The following is a 19,305-nucleotide window of genomic DNA, read 5'->3' as shown; positions in this document are numbered from 1 at the left end:
ACCAAAACGCCCATCACTCTGCCTTTCTTCTGATTTTATTAAAGAAAAAGACTACAATCAACAAATTCCTATAGCTAGATCTCCAGGCTGGACCTGTATGGCTCTGCACGACCTTCTGCAAAGGACACTTACCACTTAATAAAAGGCCTAGAAAACTTGGCTACAATAAACCAAAGAAAGACAACAGTAACAGACCAATCTTATATCGTACAAAACTCTATCAGGCCAGGTGCAGCAAAGCCCCTAGTGAGCCAGGCCCTCCCACATCAATCCTTCATCAAGAAAATGTTCCACAGGCTTACCTACAGGACACCTGGGTGGGACATTTTCTCAAGTGAGGTTCCCTCTTCCTAAATGACTCAAATTGACAAAAACCACCTACCTCCTTTACTCAGCACCTCGCTCTCTCCAGGTCTTCTACTGGCTGTTCTCTACCTTCAGTGTTGACAATTCCCCAGAACTTGAGACTGCCTTCTCTTTCCACAGGCTCTTGCCACCCTGACCTCTGCTACTCTGGAGCTGCTGCAGACAGTCGTTCCTCTTTTCAGTGTTCCCTGCTCCCGTCCTCATGCTTTTGTGCATCTTAATTCATCCCCTAGAAATACCACTTGAACTCCTATAATCTTTATACCTAATCAACTATCACACTGATCTACTTGCCCTCCCCAGCTCCATAACCTGCTCATTTGAGAGCTGCCATGGGTGCCTTTTTTTTTTTTTTTTTTTTGAGACAAGGTCTCTCTGTGTTAGCCTTGGCTGACCTGGAGTCACTTTGTAGACCAGGCTGGCCTCGAACTCACAGTGATCCACCTGCCTCTGCCTCCCGAGTGCTGAGATTATAGGCGTGCGCCACCACGCCCGGCTCATGGGTGCCTTCTTTATGGGGTGGGTGCCCTCAGAAATTAAAGAACCAAAAAACAAAAACAAAAAACCCAAAACTATACCATATGACTGATTAACTGGACTAGTACATGGGGAATTCTCAGAATCTACCAGATACTTGGGGAACGTTAGTTTCTCCACCTCCTGCCTCCTATTTCCATTGCCAAGAAGACTGTGTAATAGGCAAGTAAGTCCACACTTGCACTACTGCTACCACACAAGTCAGCTTCCAAGCTAACCTTGATGCTCCGGGCCCTGTACCATCTACCTTGATTCCTGTCCCTTGCTACTAAATATGAAATTTCTTCTGTTCTCTATGCTTTCTTCCTGAGAAAGCGCCAATCCCCGGGCTTCTGTGCAGAAGGCTATAGAACACGTACCGCCAGCCCTGACTTCTCTACCCTGCGTAGTGTCTTTCCCTGCCTCTGGTTTCTCAGATAGACTACCACCACCTCTAATTTAAAATGTCAAAGCTGAACATGTTTCCCCCTTGTCCTTATGCTCCCAATTTGCTAGAAGAATCTGCTATTCTTCCAATGCCCTGTCTATTCCTTGCTCTCTTACAGTGAGACTATCCTGTCACCTTTTTTTTCTCTCTCTCTCTTTCTGTTCCTACTGCCATTGATAGATAATTCAGGTCCTTTTTTATTTCAAGCTCATTTTAGCAAAAGTCTTACCAGTCTCCTTCCTTGTCAAAGGCACCAATCTATTCTCCTGCTACCACACACACCTTTTTAAAACTTGCCACTTTTTATAGTACCCTTTCTCTGTTTAGTTTTTAAGACGAATTTTCAATAGCCCAGGCTGTCTGGGAAATAACTCCCAATCCTCCTGCCTCAACCTCCCGAAGTGCTGAGATTACAGATTTTTGTCACCATGTCTGGCTTACTTAAAACTGTTGAGGCATAATCAATCCCTCCTCCATCCCACAAGCTGTATTGAAGATGACAAGACTGTCCTTATGTGGCAACTGAAATCTTGCATTTTTACCTACCATGCTCCAACTTCCATTTCTATTCTGGTCTTTCATGATAAAAATGCTCTTGCAGCGCTCTCTAACTTACAGAACCTTACACACATCAGCATTTCAGCCACAACCATTCTCTGAGAGGCTGGCACCACTATCCCTCTTTACAGAAGAGGAAACAGACTTCAAGCCCTGGACCGGAAGTCAGAACAAGTGAGTCCTTGTTCAACTTCCCTTCTGGAGTCTTAGGCAAGTCAATCAACGTCTCTAATAAACTCCATTTCTCCTTACACACAGAGGTATTCAGTTTGAGAAGCTGGTCTCACCGACTTCAACGTAACTCTTATTTTTGTAGCTCTGTATTTTACCTCCTACAATTCTCTTACTTGGTTACCTCTACCCAACTCTTCCCATAAAAACACAGAATTTCAAGCTGGCCAGTAGTGGCACACATATTTAATTCCAGCATTTGGGAGGCAGAGGCAAGTAGATCTCTGAGTTCAAGACCAGCCTGGTCTACAGATAAGTCCAGGACAGCCAGGGATACACAGAGAAACTCTGTCTCTAAATACCAAACTAAAACAACAACAAAAACAGTTACTGCAGAATTTCTTTGTGTCTTGAACTGAAATGACATCCTTTGGGAAATAGTCTCTGACAAACACCTCAACCTACCTGCAAAAGCTATAGAACTTGTAGTCATTTAGATTTGACACTTTTCAGTATCCCAGTCAGATTACAGCCACCCTATTTTACACCTTTTTGCTTCCAACATCCCATCTTGTACAGTCCATACAGTTCACGAGGAAAGGCCTTCTCTGCAACTTAGTGCCCATCGCCAGAGCCTCAACCCAGCGACTCAGAGTCTGGGATTAGGCAGAAGAGAACAAGTTTCCAACTAACAAGATACATCCCCTAAGTAAAATGTGAGATTCATATAGAAGGTCACGATAATATATTTCCTTTTAATGAAACAGAAGGGGGAAAACCCACATATTTTTCAATGTGTAGGTAAGTGCTATTCTGCAAAACTCTTGTTTAGTACACATGATTCTGTGAGTTCTTGTTCATAATATAAAAATATACCTTACTGTTACACAGAGAAACCTTGTCTCAAAATAAGTAAAATTAAAATATATATATTCATGCCATAGATTGTGTTTGTTTCCCTTTTGAAAACTAATGAAGAAACCCGGTTCTAGGCTCAAGGGTTTTAGATTCAACTAAGGGAAACTTGTTTTCCATCAACCCTTCCACCTGCTAGGAAAAGAAGCAAACAAAAAACCAGCTAAGTTTAAGAAATACTGGGGCTCAGTAAAACCAAACTAAAAGCGATGCATGTGGGGACAGTTTGTAGAGGTTTCTGAGAGAGACTTAGGTGGTGGACAGCACTGGACAAATCCCAGCCCTGTCAGTCACTCACCCCAGGACCCCTGCAGCTGCAGAGATACAGAAATGTGTTTCTAAAGCACTCCCAATTAAACTGCCCTCAGACAGGACAGGACACGGTCTGCTGTGCCAACCTCATTCCCTCCCTTTCCCTACCCCAGTCACTACCCTCCAGCATCAGGCCTCTGCAAAAGCGTATTCTCTTCTCTTTTACATTTTATTTTTGTTTAAATACCCCCTTTCCTTTACTCGTCTTCATTAATTCAGATTTCTCTTTAAAAGCCTTCCCTTCAGGCAGGCCTTCTCAGATGACCTTATGTACATGGAGCTCTACTCTCTTAACCTGCTTCCTAGGTCTCCCTAACACCTGCCACCTCCAAGTGCTCTGCTGAATATTTACTCTTTTATGGTTTACTGCAGAAACCTACAATTTTTTTCTGTAAAGAGATAGATAGTAAATATTTCCAGTGGTTTTGTCAGAACTACTCAACTCTGCTATTACAGTACAAATATAGCTTGGATGACACATAAATGACTAGATGTGGCTGTTTCCCAATAAAACTTTATTTACAAAAACAGCTGGCTGCTGGGCCCACCCTACAAATTCTCCAGCAGACAGACCTAGGCAGAACTGCAGAAGCTATCTTTTCAGCAACTTCTACAACTATGAACCCACCTTACATTTCAATGCTGCAACTGCCCCAGGATAGCCGTAAACCAACCCAGCAGAAAAATGGTAATCTTTCTTGAACATTAAGGGTAGGTTTTTATAAAACAACAAATACCCTTAATGGGCATGATTATGTGTATGTGGGGGGGGGGGGTGTGCACAGAGGGACAGGGCCATTCTCTATAGTCCTGGCTATCCTGAAACTATGTAGATCAAGCTGCCTCTGCTCCCTAAGTGCTGGGATTAAAGGCCTGCACCACTACCACTAGCCTAACTGTACGATTCTTGAGGATGTACTTTTACGTGACACATACACTTAGTGATGCTCATACTAGTAGTACTTGTACCACACTTAGACCCACTAGGTAAGAGGACCCAACTAGCCAGGTGGTAGCAGCACACACCTTAATTCCAGCAGATGGAGGCAGACAGGCAGGTCTCTGAGTTCAAGGCCAGCCTGGTCTACAAAGTGAGTCCAGACAGCCAAGGCTACAGAGAAACCCTATCTCAAAACAAAACAAAAACAAAAAGCACCTGTATTTAAATTACTTGCCTAGCCTGCACAAAGCTCTGAGTTCAATTCCCCAGCAGTACCAAGAAACCAAACCAAGTGTGCATGTACTTGGGATGTGGGGGCAGGAGGATCAGGAGTCCAAAGTCGTCTCTGACTGCCCAGTGACACTGAGACCAGCCTGGAAGATACAAAACTGGGGTCTTTTGTTTAAAGATGCATTTTTATTTTATGTGTATGAGTGGTTTGCCTACATGTGTGTAAGTGCACCACATGCCTGCCTAGTATCCCTCTGGAGATTATCTTAACTCTCCAGCCCCTAAAATCAGGTTTTAAAACAAAAATAGAGTCAGGCGTGGTAGAGCACACCTTTAATCCCAGCACTCATGGAGGCACAGGCAGGCGGATTGCTGTGAGTTCAGGTCAGCCTGGTCTACAACGCGAGTCCAGGACTGCCAGGGCTGCACAGTGAAACAATGTCTTGAAAAACTAAAACAATAAAAAAACCAAACCAAATTAATAAAAAATTCATCAAAAAGACCCCCAAATACTGTATAATTCTAATGTTAGCTGCAGTATGTTAAAATATTTTGAATATTGCTACTTATTAAAATTAATTGCACCTCAGCTGGGCGTGGTGGCGCACGTCTTTAATCCCAGCACTTGGGAGGCAGAGGCAGGCAGATCTCTGTGAGTTCGAGGCCAGCCTGGTCTACAAAGTGAGTACAGGACAGCCAAGGCTACACAGAGAAACCCTGTCTCGAAAAAACCAAACAAACAAACAAGCAAAAAAATTTTCCAGCACCTGGGAAGCTGAGGTGGGAGAATTGCTGCCAAATCTGAGGTCAGCTTTTATCAACTGAGTTACATCCCAGCCCCTCTTACCTGAATGTCTTATTATTTTTCTATGCAAGGGAAAATTAATCCACATGTCTATCCCTAACTATGGCCACACAATATCACACAATTACCTATCAGTATCTGGAATGGTCAGCTGATCAGAGGATGCCTGAGTACACAGTCCACCCGCTTCCTGCTGACAGTCTACAGTACTCCTTTATACAGTGCGCTTCCCCTCAATGGCCTTAGCTTCTCAGGCAGCATCCCATTTGCTTACACTGCCAAACCTGGACACGTGTGGAAAGGATACAGGTGGACCAGGAATGACAGAAGTAGGGGCCTAGCTGCTCAGTCCAGCAGTTGTTGGTTATATAAGCAACAGAACTGTGCAAAGCCTGTAATGCAGAAACTAAGTGCTTTGAACACAAAATTAAACATTTAATCCCTTGAGCTCTTTTCTCACCAAGCATCAAATATAATTACAAACCTATGAGGAATAATCTATTTTAACATACTTCTCCATATGCAGATGTGTACCGAGACTTCAGAATAGCACCACAGTTTAACACTGTAAAGGGAAGAAATGAACTGCTGGGCGGAATAAGACTGTGAAATGTAAATGAAAATAAACCTAAGGGAGGAAGGCTCGTGCAAATGTTGACAAAATATTAAAACATTTACATGGTTTAACTACCTTGTCATAAAATGTAAACTTCAAGATTAATTCCAGCATGCTGGAAGAGAGCCCACCAGGAAAGCATTTACTTTGCAAACATGTGTCTCAGACCCACTGACTACTGCCATCTCCTAGCAAGGGACCCACACGGTATAGCATCACTGGAGCCTCTGGGTGGCCCCAGGATAGGCAGTCCATAAGCATTCACTGAATGAACAACTAAAGGGACCAGCAAATTCAAGTACACAGTGCAGCTAGTACACAGTTAACCTGAAACCAGCAGCAGAGGCGAAACAAAGCCTCATGCACGTCACCCCAGGCCATGCCCCTAGAACTCTGCTCATCTAGACTGTTTTTGTTCTATGTAGCTTGTTCATTCCTCTTCTAAGAAAGCTCCAGTTCCTATTTCCCACAATGCCCCTTTCCTGTTAATTAATCAACATCTCAAATAAAAACAAGAGAGGATTCCTAGTGTTGGTTGGTTGTTTTGGGTAAAACACTAACAAATCTATTGCTCACAGATCCTCACGGGGCTCTCAGGAATCAGACACTGGGGTGGGAAGTGAAAGGTAATAAACACCATTCCTACCTAGCAAATAGCTGGGAGGGGGAGGCCAAAAAGTAAGCAACGTGTGTAGAGTATAGGTACAGATGCCACCCGAGAGTCCCCTAACTGCACAGGTAGAGACGGCATTATAAGGAGCAGTAAGGAGGTCAAACCATAACCAGAAGGTAAGTTCTGGCTCTCCACAGGTGTTGGGGATCAAATGTAGGTCTTGTGCTTATGCAGGAAAGTGCTTTACCCACTGAGCCACCTCCCCAGCCCGAGCACGTGAAAGGCTGAGGCAGGAAGACTACCATGAATGTGAAAAGCCATCACTCTGGGCGACAAAGCAAGATGTTATCCCAAACCAAACCAAGTCCTTCAGATATACAGAAAAAGGGTACAGTTCATGCCAGTAGTGCCCCTCCCACTCCCCCAACAAACAAACAACAATGGGCAAATCAAATTAGGCCTGTTGTCTAGAACTCAGTCGCTGTTCCTGTCCTTCCTAGCCCAAAACGACACACTCATACTCCTGTGACCATCAGCAAAGCTTGTTAGGACTGCTGGTTGGCACCATGGCCACAGACGAGCCGTGGCAACTCTGTGTTTCTTACTGATGGACTCACCAGGTCCTCTCTACTCACCAGAGCAATTCTCCAGGCAGTAACCACCAGCAGGAAGCACCAGGAGGGCCACAGCCAGGCTGTAGGAATGGCACCTCACAGGATGCCCAGCAGGGCAGCTCATCTCTTGCTAAGTGCACTGGACACTGAGTTGCTGCCTCCTGGTACCTGCTTCTCAAGACACTGTGCCAGACCTAAGCACTGGTTTTCCCGTTCCCAACACCAGGGCTATATAATCAATGCCAAGCTCCGCGTCCGCTGTCCCTCCTTTGCCATCACCTGCCTGGCCCTGTCCTCACAACCAACAGAGCCCTGGGCTTTCTTGACCATTCACATCCTTCCCAAGCAATAGTTCCTAGGAAAAACCTAAGCCTCCAACCGCCTGCTTTATTTTACCTCTCTAACAGAGATGCAACATGGCTAATATGTAGCAATGAACACATTTAAAAACTGTTGTGCTCAGCCTGGCGGTGGTGGCACACGCCTTTAATCCCAGCACTTGGGAGGCAGAGGCAGGGGGATCGCTGTGAGTTCGAGGCCAGCCTGGTCTACAAAGTGAGTCCAGGACGGCCAAGGCTACACAGAGAAACCCTGTCTCAAAAAACCAAAAAGAAAAAAGAAAAAGAAAAAAAGGAGAAAACTGTTGTGCTCTGTATACTTAAGGACTCTTTCCTCAACTTCAATGAATAATTTCAGTGTGTAATGGAAGTTTTCATTTCTTTGTAAACTCAGTTATGTTATGCAAGTATGTTTTTGTTTTAATCACAAGTGTAGGATTTTAGTTTGGGCTTTAGTGTGTCCACAGTTTATAATTGTCTTGTGTGGGGCGTGGTCTCTGCCAGCTGGTAAGGGCCTGCCTTGCGCTGCACAGAGAGGCGTGGCCTAGGACTGAGGAAAATAAATGAGTGTGGAGAAAGTGTGGCCTGCAGTGGTGGTAAGGCATGTAGCAGTTTGGAGAGACCAGAGACTGGTGTGGCAGACAGACAGAAATGGAGACTGGTATTGCCCCAGAAGAACCCAACTGCCCCTAAACAGCCAGGAGAAGTAAAGGGGTCTGAGCCCTGTCTCCCCACTAACAAGCTTTCTCACACCCGGGGTTAAGGGCTTGGTGGAAGGGAGGTAGAGGCATCAATATCCCAAATAGAGTTTAAAATGCATCACCAACATCAGTGACTGAAAAAAGGGCACTTAAGGAAATGAAAAAGATTACAGCCCTTAGGACACTGAAATTAATACAAAATACCAAGTTTTGTTTTTGTTTTATTACAAACAGCACCATACTTTTCTGAAGTTTAACGAATGTTTCCTTTGAATTCAAGAAAGTAACCTCAGCATTTCTTTTTTGTTTTTTGATTTTTCAAGACAGGGGTTCTCTGTGTAGTTTTGGCTGTCCTGGACTTGCTTTGTAGACCAGGTTGGCCTCAAACTCACAGAGATCACCTGCCTCTACCTCCCTGAGTGCTGGAATTACAGGCATGTGCCACTGGGTCTGGCTATCATTTTTGTTTCTTTTGTTTGTTTGTTTTGTTTTCCAAACCAGGTTTTTCTGTGTAGCCTTGGCTGTCCTGGAACTCACTCTGAAGGCCCAGGCTGGCCTCAAACTCACAAAGACCTGCCTGCCTCTGTCTCCCAGAGAGCTGGGATTACAGAGGTGGGCTACTGCACCCAGCTCTAGTGTTTCTTACAATACAGTAACATTTCCAGTATCATTCAATAACCTTCACTACAAACAATTCTGGAGACAGGCATGGTGGCACACACCTGAAATCCCAGCACTCAAGAAATGGTGGTGGAAGGGTTAGGAGTTCAAGGCTAGTCTTGACAACATAGCTTGTTTGAAGCCAGTCTGGACTACATAAGACTCTTTAGAAACAACAAGAACAGGGCTGGAGAGCACTGGTTGCTGTTACAGAGGTCCTGAGTTCAATTCCCAGCAACCACACGGTGGCTCACAACCATCTATAATGAGATCTGGTGCCCTCTTCTGGTATGCATAAAAACAGCACTCATAAGATAAATCTTTAAAAAACAAAAACAAAAAATAGGCGTGGTGGCACATGCCTTTAACCCCAGCACGTGGGAGGTAGAGGCAGGCGTATGTCTGTGAGTTCAAGTCCAGGCTAGTCTACAAAGCAAGTTCAGGACAGCAGGACTACAAGAGAAACCCTATCTCAGGAAAAAAAAGAAAAAAGAAAGAAAGAAAGAAAAGAAAAGAAAAAAAAAAAGACACCAACAAGAACAAAAGAGAGTTGGAGGGATGGAGCACTGGCTGCTCTTCCAGAAGACCTGGGTTTGGTTTGGAGCACCCACATGAAAACACGACCACCTCTAATTCCAGTTCAAGGGATCCACTGCCCTCTTCTGATTTAAGTATACACATTCATACATACAGGAAGAAGAACCACATACACATATATATATATGTTAAATGAAACAAAGTAGCTGTGTGCACACAACAGATATTATAAGGTGGATACTGAAGATTAAGTCATGATTCATAAATGCATAAGCTTTCTACAATGTTGCAAGCCAAAGGAATGAATTTGTTTGATAAGAAAGTTCCTAAGTTTGTACTATGACAAAGCTTCCTTTCTTCTTTTTCTTTTCTTTTTCTTTTTTTTTTTTTTTTTTTGGTTTTTCGAGACAGGGTTTCTCTGTGTAGCCTTGGCTGTTCTGGAGCTCTCTCTGTAGACCAGGCTGGCCTCGAACTCACAGAGATCCACCTGCATCTGCCTCCCAAGTGCTGGGATTAAGCATGCGCCACCACCGCCTGGCCCAAGCTTCCTTTCTTTAAACAAAATTATTGATAAATAGTTTGGTTATGGTTCTTTTGGTTTTTTTTGTGTTTTAGACACAGGGTCTCATGTTGCCGAAGCTGGCAACATGAACTGCCTGATCTGTCCCAGTCTGAGTGCACATACATCCTGATGCTGAGTAACGTAAAATTCCAAGATTAAAAAAAATTTATTTCTATTTAAAGTCCCAAGTTAAAACAAAGTTCTATTTTAATACAATTTGAATTTGAACCCAAAATACCAATATATGGAAAAAGTATACTTCAAACTGAGCTTCATATGAAAAACTAGAAATTAAAACAATGTCTTCCTCACAATTTATGCTCCTCTCTATTGTTTATGGAAAGTCAAAGCAGCTGAGCTTGATGGCTAATGCCTGCAATTCCAACCCTTAGAGGAAAGGCAGGAGGATCACAAGCTCAAGGCTAACCTTGGCTACAAAATGAGTTCCAGGCCAGTCACATACACATAGCAAACACATTAAGAGAAAGTCAAAGTAAATATAATCTATGATTTATTAAAACTATGCCTTACTACTGTCACAATCTTTGAACAGAGTCAAGACATGCCGGCACAAAGCTTTTTAGTGGGCAGTAAAATTGCATGTTAATTATCATGCCTGGCTTTGCAGCCCCCAAATCCTGGGAACTTTTTTTCAATTTATTCATTATGTTTTTATGTGTGCTTAGTGCTAGAACATTTCTGTAATGGGCACAGCTTTAAAAACGTTGTACTTGGGGTTGGGGAAGTGGCTCAGTGGTTAAGAGCACTGTCTGGTCTCTGAGAGGTCCTGAGTTCAATTCCTGGCAACCATATGATGCCTCACAACCATCTGTACTGGGATCTGATGCCTTCTTCTGGCCTGCAGGCATACATGCAGATAAAGCACACACACACACACACACACACACACACACTCGAACACGTTGTACATGATAAAAGTTAATACATAATTTTTGTCAATAAAAAAAGTTGGTAGGTATAGTGGCACAAACCTGTAACCCCAGCACTTGGGAGGCAGAGACAGGAAAATCAGGAGTTGAAGGCCATCCTCAGCTCCATATCAAGTTTGAGGTCAGTTAGGGCTACATGAGACCCTGTCTCAGAAAACCAAAGCTGAGGGCCAGGGCTGTGGCTCCATGGTGGAGCCCTTATAACTGTGTAAATCAGTCCTGGGTTCAACCTCAGCACTGCAAAAAGGAGGAAGATAAACTGATACTACCTAGACTGATGGCCAATAAAGGCCTGTGCCTCGTGTTTTGTAAATAAACAGCATTAAATGTTTCTCAGAGCTGGGTACAGTTGTGTATGCCCGTAATCCCAGCACTCAGGGAGGCAGAGGCAGGCAGATCCCTCAGATCAAGGACAGCTAAGGACAGCCAAGATTACACAGAGAAACCCTGTCTCAAACAACAAAGTTTCTGAGAAACAAATAACAATTTGTTATCTGTCCCATCTATCCACAGTCATTACACAAGTGAAACCTTCACTAAGCTGGTGGAATGGAGAGGGGTCAGGTAAAGGCAGCCATATGGCACAGGCCTAGAAACCCCAGCCACAATGGAGGCTGAAGCAAGAAGACCACATGTTCCAGGCCTGCCTGGGACAGAGTAAGTTCACAAAGTACGGAAGACTGAGTAAAAAATCTAAATAGGGTGGGGTATTAAGTCTGGTGGTCAGTGCCTTGTCTTAGCATGCAGGGACTTAGGGTTTGAGCCTCAGCACTGCAAAACAACTAAAGAATTTAAAGACATAAAGAATTTATTTCTACTTGAAACCTCAAACAATTTTACCTCTTACTAAGCGCAGCACAGAAAAGGGCTGGGATTGTCACTCTGTTGGTAGACAGCTGGCCCAGCACACACAAGCTCCACATTTGATCCCCAGCACTGCATAAACACAGCGTGGTGGTGTGCACCTATAATTCCAGCCTTAGAAGGAGGAAGCAGGATTGAAGTCAGCCTCAGTTATAAAGTGAGTTAAGGCCAATGCAGACTACATGAGACCCTGTCTCAGAAAGCTTAAGAGTAGCAGGACTGTCAGATATTTTAGCTAAGTAAAGTGCTTATACCAAACCCATCAATCTATGTTCAATGCCCAGGACTCCTGTGAAGGTGAAGAAGAGAGAATCTACCTCTGGGCCCTGGGCCCACACAGGCTCACTGCTGCACACATCACCCTGACTCTTGAATGAAGAAATACATGCAGGATCTTTTAATAAAAAGTAGCAGAGAGGGGCTGGAGAGATGGCTCAGAGGTTAAGAGCACTGTCTGTTTTTCCAAAGGTCCTCAGTTCAATTCCCAGCAACCACATGGTGGCTCACAACCATCTATAATGAGATCTGGTGCCCTCTTCTGGCCTACATGCAGGCAGTACACTATATAAGAAATAAATTTTTGATGGGCGTGGTGGTACAGGCCTGTAACCCAGCATCGAGAGGCAGAGGCAGAGAATTTACAGACCTCTGTAAATTCAACGCCAGCCTGGTCTACAAAGCAAGTCCAGGACAGCCAGAGCTGACAGTAAAACACTGTCTCCAAAAACAAACTAAAAAGTAGCAGAGAACAAGTTTTAGAAGTACTTAAAAGTGGGCACATCACACAACTGTAATCCCAAAACATGACAAGTTCAAGGCCAGCCAGGGCTACAAAAGACCCTATTCCCAGAAAAAAAGAAAAAGAAAATACTCAAAACATTAGAATCAAAATAGACTCCCTCTCTAAACTGTGCAAAATAGGGTGAGAGTCTCAGCAAGGAAAGGCATTTGCTATACAAGCCTGGTGAGCGAGTTAGAATCAGAGAAATTCTAACACGTACCCTCAGCTCACTCAGGTGTACTAAATAAGTTAAGGTTGGGTCAAAGTGGTATGAACAAAGTTCATAAGCACTTTGACATCTACTTGCTTGTTACCTCTTTCTTTGGGCCCACCTCAGGGCTGTGCTCCCTTCGAAAACTGTCCGCATCTTTCCTACTTGGCTAAAGTGCAAGGCTGTGTCTTGTTATTTTTCTCTGCCCCCCCAAACTCCCCCTCCCTCCTTAGTACCTAGCAGTGTCTTTTACATAGTAACAAAACAGCCCATGGACTTAAAGACACTTGTGTTGACCCAAGTAATCAACTACAACACCCATAACTGAGCTAATACGCTGGGTAATCTGACAGGTTTGTATTTACAAAGCTATTTCCTGACTTTTAAATTCTGAATTGCAGGCCGGGCTTTAATCCCAGCACTTGGGAGGCAGAAGCAGGTGGTTCGCTGCGAGATCCAGGCCAGCCTGGTCTACAAAGTGAGTCCAGGACAGCCAAGGCTACACAGAGAAACCCTGTCTTGAAAAACAAATAAATAAATTCTGAATCCCATGTAATTCAAATGTGTTGTTTACCAACATGACATTAAGGGTTTTTTTTCTTTTGTGATTGGTACAGGATTTTTTTTCTCAACATCCTGACAGGGTGCTGGAAATATAGGCAGGAAGCTGAGCATTTTGTTGCTGTTTCTTTTGACAGAGTATTATTACCAGGCTTGCAATAAATTCCTAGGCTTAAGGGATCCTCCAGCTTTACCCTAAGAGTAGCTACAACTAACAGCTGGGTGATACCACACCTGACTCCTTTTATTTTCTTTTGGTGCTGAAAAATAACCCCAGAGTCTATGATGCAGGTTAACCGTGCACCGCAAGCCCAGGGATGCAGCTTACCTAGCATGCAGGAAGCTCTGGGTTCAAGTCCCAACATGATGGAGCATGCCTGTAAGCTGGAAAGTGGAGGAACCAGAGCTCAAGGCCACTCGTGGTCACAGTAACTTCAAGGCCAGCGGAGACACCTAAGACCCTGTCTCAAAAAGAATAAGCAGCCGAGCAACAGTACGTGCTCCACAACTGAGCTACAGTCCCAGAGGAGACGGTTTAAAAAACAAACACAAACACAGAAAATGCCAGCGTTTGGTGTAAAAGAAACAAAACAAAGCCAAGTATGGTGGAGCACGCCTTAAGTCCCAGCACTTGGGAGGCAGAGGCAGGCAGATGGCTGAGTTCGAGGACGGCCTGGTCTACAGAGTGAGTCCAGGACAGCCAGGGCTACACAGAGAAACTCTGTCTCAAAAACAAACCAAAACAACAAAAAACAAACCAAAAAAAAAAAAAAAAAAAAAGAAAGAAAGAAAGAAAAAAGAAACAGGGAACATAAAGTGACGGGGTGCTAGTACCTGGGAAATGTTTGCTAACATGGCAGCACATTTCAAAACAAGGCGAAAAACAGCCTTGGATTTCTCCCTAGTACAGTCACACCTTACAGCAAATAGGAAGCTCGCTGCTGTGGAGCACTGCCACTGCACTAACACAGGCCTGAAAAGGCAGGAGCCCATTCCCCAGCGCTTCTCCCAGTCTATGCAGTGCCACCTCGTGAGGTGTTTGAGTTGGTTCAGTGCCTGCACTTGCTCATGGTCTCCCACCAGCTCCAAGCCCCCAGACTCAAAAGCTCTACTAGAGCCAGGAAAACTGCAGTGGTTGAATCAACTGTGACCATGCCAGCTCTTGATGGGCTCCACTAGCTAAGAATGGCTTTTACATTTTTAAATGGTGGTGGTGGCAGCGTTTCAAGGAGTCATATTCCATGACACATGAAAATTATATGAAATTCAAATGTCAGCGTCCATAAATAAGGTTTTAATTGGAACACAGCCACAACCACTTGATTAGCTGGCTTTCAAAGGACAACTGTCACAGTGGCAGACTAAGCCTATAATGTTTTCTACCTGGCCCTTTACTTAAGAGAAAACACGAGTTCTCTGTGCCCTTGGCTGCATCCATTTTTCTCAGAGCAGTCCAGTGCTTGATCTTGACAGGTGTTCATCTTGGGGCTGTCTGGTCCAAAGTTACACCAGCTGTATACTACAGAGCAATGAATCAGTCAGAGTTGGGGGGAAGACAAAGTAAAAAGTTACTTGTGCACAGAAGCTGGAAAAGCAAGGCCTAGGCAAGAACACTGCAGGCAGCTCTACCCTGTATTAGACTACTACATCCAGTGTTGGGCCATGCTCCTGAGGAAAACAACTGCAAAGAATGTGGAGAACCAATGATTTAAAAAGCTCAAAAACAAACAAACAAACAAACCAGACCACTGGGGGGGGGGGGTAAAAAAAAAAAAAGCTGGGCTACATGGGGCAGCACAGGAGGAGGCAGATATAGGAAGACTGGCTACAAAGGGTGGCTGCATGTGTGAAAGCCAGGCTAGTCTGCATAGTAAGGTCAGACCAGCCAAGAATGGACGCCATGATCCTGTCTTAAATACAAAGCTAAAATAAACAGGATTAGCTGGCCCAAAGAAAAAGGTATGTGAAAACCTGGGATTGTACCCTGCATTTGCTGATATGTCAAATCCCCCCTGATGAAAATAATTACTGCCTGATATAATATACTACAAACCAGACAAATCTTATGAACAGACGTTCTTGAGTTCCAGGCCAGCCAGGGCTACTTAGTAAGACCCTGTCCCAAAATAAATTTAAAAAAAAATAATTAATGTATTATATAGATATAAAATCACTCGGCAACATATCCATATAGGAAACATCTGGCATTAAGTTACCTAGAAAGGTGTTGCAAGTTTCAAGATGTCAAGTAACAAAAAGGCAACAGAAGTTTTATAAAAGCAACTTTCCAGGACCAAGGAGAGGAAGATGGGTTTAGATTACACAGTGAGTGTATTATTAAAAGATATATCTACCTAAGCCATTTTAATTACTCTAACACACCATCTGAAGGTAAAGGACACTTTTTTCCCAGGCTACTACTGCTCAGTAAGAATATTCATCCTGGATCTGGATGCTTCCTTATGGTGAAGGGTACAGATCAAAGACACCCATCCCTAGCCTGGTATCCTGTTACTTTAGTCTGGTTCCTGACTTGGAGCCTGCACCCCATCCATGCTCACTTCACTTTGTCTTGGAGGTGGTCAATATCCTCCTGATATCCTCTAAAATTAACCGTAACATCTCCAAATACAATCTGATTATAACCTTAATTAAAAGGTTTTTCAAATTACAGTGATAAGGAACACATTCCCATTAAGCATATATAATGGGTTAAAAGGTGGAGTTCCTAAATACTTCTCTGTTCCTCTGACTGTGGCTAAATTAAGTACCCTGATTATTTCAAAATGTCCAACACACGAACAGTTAGTAATCAAAAATGCTCCAGGAAGAAGTCTCTTTCCTATTAGGTCTTTTAATAAAGAATCCCTGAATACAAAATGTTCAGTCAATCCCAATCTTGCCTTTACAAATGCAAATTCCGAAACTTGCACTAAATATATGTTAATCGATCTGAGAAGTTTTCCAACCTAGAAAATCCAAGGTCTGTATTTCCCTAAGAATACCCTTCCCTCCGAGAAGCTGAAAATAGGCCACCCCAAACTTTCCTCACTCCCAAAACACTTATACAGGACTGGAAAATGGAAAGGGCACTATACTTTCAAGTCACTTCTACAATCTTCCATTAACCGTACTGAAATAAACTTTTCACTTAGTCGGGTGACGACTTTTTAACGTAAAACCTGCTGTAGTGAAACAAAGAGAACACAGCCCCCTCCCCCCCCTTCCTAAACCATATGGTAGTAAATTCAAGTTAACTTATTTTTCACCAGTCCATCGCCCATCCACCGGCCCTGGAAACACTTGTGCCTTTGTGCCGTGGGGCAGGGACGTGAGTGGTCTGATTCTAAGCCTGGCGTGTTTTCACAGGGCACCGCGGAAGTCCAAACGCCCCCCACCCCACCCCCCGCCCCGACCTAAGGCTGCCGCGGTGGGCAGCGCACGCGGGTGAGGGCCCGGGGCCGGCCCCGAGCGAGTTCCGCTCCGACGGGGTGACGGAGCAGGGAGTTTGCTCGCCGCGGCCGGGCTGGATCCGCCCCGGGAACTTGGCTTACCCGAGCCCAGGGACGCGCCGAGGCCTACCGCGAGGCCGGGCGAGCTCCGGTCGGCCAGGGCTGCCAGAGCCCGGGCCGCGGCGCCTTCCCGCCCGCACGGCCGCGGCCCTCGGGCGCTCGGGCTCCCCGCTCGCCCCGCGGTCTCCCGGAGACCAGACGCGCCCGCCGGGCCCGGGACCCCACTCCCCTCTGCCGCGGCCCGCACGCCCGCCACCCGGCTCGGCCACCGCGCCGGGCTCTTCCGGGAGCCGCCGCAGCTAGGCCGCGCCGGGGCCCCGCGGTTCCCCCGGGCCGGCCGGCCGGGCCTCGGCGTCCGGTATGTGTCCCGAGGGCCAGGCTCCCGCCGGTAACGGGCCCCGCCGCCTCCCCTCCCCCTCTCCCGCCCCATGACAGTGCAAAGCCTCCGGCCGCCCGGCCGCCCCGCCTCCGGCTCCAGGCCCAGCTCAGGGCCGCGGCCGCAAGCCACGGTTGCGGCCGCCGCTCCCGCTCCCGCTCGCTCTTCGGGCCGCGGTCGCCTCGGGCCCCTCCGCCCCGCGACTCGGGCCGGGCCCGCGTCCCCCGCCGGTGCCCCGCTGCCCTCGGCGGCGCCCGGACCCCGGGCGGGGTAGGCCGAGGCCCAGGCGGTGGGGGCGGGGGCTCGGCTCTCACCTTCATGTCGGGACATCCTAGTTCAGACGCTGGCGGCGCGGCCCCTCCCGGGCTCCCGGCTGCAGTGTGCCCCCACCGCGGGCTCCCGGCGCTGCCCGCGCCCGGCCGGCCGACTCCCACTCGACTCCCGGGCTCGGCCGCGGGGGCGGGGTGGGCAGGGGAGCGCTCCCGCGGCGGTGGCGGTGGCGGCGGCGGCGGCGGGGAGGCGGCGCGGGGCGGGAATGGGGCCGGGCCTGGCCGGGGCTGAGCTCCTCCAGGAGGCGGGTCCGACGCGGCCGCGGCTCCGCCGGCGCCCGCCGTGACTCGGTCACTCTCGGGCCCCCGCCGGCTCCCGGCAGCGGCGCGGCGTCCGCAAATCCCGCTCGTCCCCTCCCCCGGCCCGCCCCCCGCCCGTCTCCCGGCTCGGGCCGCAGCCGCCTCCTCCTCCTCCTCCTCCTCTTCCGCCTCCTTCCGCCCGCACGCCCGCCCCGCCTCTCGCCGCCCTGAGGCCCCGCGACCCGCGGGCGAGCGTGCTCGGCGGCGGCCGGGCCACGGTCCCGCAGCACCCGAGCCCGGCCGCGGTCCGCCACGCAGCGCGTGGGGAGGACGAGGACGCGAAACGCCCTCGAGGTGGCGCCCCCCCCTCCCCGCCCCCAGCGCCGGGGCGCACGGCTGCGGGGCCAACGCCGACCTCCCGGGACGTGTGTCTGTGTGCTACTTTGAAAGCCCGGGGGTGGGGGGGGGGGGGGGGCTGGGGAAACCCAGAAGGGAAAGGCTGTCTCTCGGGCCTCCGGGGCTCACGTGTCCCCCCGTTCCCCGAGCCCACGGGGAGGCCGCGGCCGAGGCCTAGCGAGCCGGTTCGGCTGCCGGGAAATTTTGGTGGGCTTTGGGGCTGGTTTGCTTCCTGCTCGTGGGCTGCTTTTCTGAGTGTGTGTGTATATATATGTCCTTCCCCGCCCCCCCCCCCCGAACCCCACCCAAGCTCCTTACAGTCAACTTTCTCTTCGGGCATTACTAATTCCACAGACACTTCAGACTACCTCTGACCACGTGTCAGTGGTGGCGTGGCGTAGGTAGAACAGATCGCGCCCCAGAGTTAAGACGTGTTCAGCCCTGGGATTCTGGTTCTGATATGCTCGGTGTAACCTTGGACAAGTGACTTAACCTTGCTGAGCCTCTGCCCTTACTTGTTCGCCTTTTGTTGTTAATTTTGTCTCCCGTCCACTCGAAGTTGGACAGAGTTCCCAGCTAAGTTTACTGAATCTGGGCTCCAGGGAAGTGCTTGCTGTGGCGATTTTCCTGATGTGCCCACTCTCCACTTGTGGGACCTGGATAAAGGGTTGATTGCCTTGGCTTCTGTGGCTTTCTAAAAGGGCATACCAAAACGTGCTGAAAAAGAGATACAATGCCAAAGTTTGGCATGTAGAATATCAAGCAGAGAGAGGAAGGACCCTGCTTGTCACAGTATTTTACTGAATATGATTTAAGATATGCCTGTGTTTTGAAATATTAAAATTTAATTTTTATTTAAGGAAATGCGTGGCTGGTCACTTCTATTTACACAAGGAACTGATAACTGTAACTAATGACAAATAAACCAGCAGTTTTTGTTTGGTTTTGTTTTTTTAATTTGAGGATTTTGTGAGACAGGACCTCATGTAGCCGAGCCTGTCCATAAATTGCTTCTGTAGCTGAGTATGACCTTGAACTCCTGATCTTCCGGGCTTTGGCACCTCCCAAAGTGCTGGAATTAAAGGCATCGTCCACCACACCCCTACCTAACTTGGGTTTAAATGAGGACTAAATAACCAGAAATATTCCTGTTTTTTGTATGGAATTTCTGCCATTGGAAGA

At 47.0% G+C, this 19,305-nt stretch overlaps 1 protein-coding gene across 2 annotated transcripts in view; it reads right to left on the bottom strand.

Annotated features, from left to right (window-relative positions):
• KCMF1 (potassium channel modulatory factor 1) overlaps window positions 1-17,662 on the bottom strand; it is a 65,654-nt gene extending 47,992 nt beyond the window's left edge. The window contains exon 1 of one of the 2 annotated variants that reach the window (XM_084766556.1): window positions 17,473-17,662. In XM_084766556.1, coding sequence (XP_084622682.1) covers window positions 17,473-17,488 — 16 coding nt within the window. In that variant the 5' untranslated portion in view covers window positions 17,489-17,662. Of the gene's footprint in view, window positions 1-16,824; window positions 16,850-17,472 lie in introns of those variants that run through there. The other variant, XM_084766555.1, reaches the window with a different exon arrangement.
• Window positions 17,663-19,305: the final 1,643 nt, after the last annotated feature.

Source organism: Acomys minous (genome assembly GCF_964271855.1).
Source record: "Acomys minous genome assembly, chromosome: 17".
In the NCBI taxonomy this organism is placed as follows: domain Eukaryota; kingdom Metazoa; phylum Chordata; class Mammalia; order Rodentia; family Muridae; genus Acomys; species Acomys minous.
Note: the sequence above shows the minus strand (reverse complement) of the source record. Positions and strands in the feature narration are given on the sequence as shown.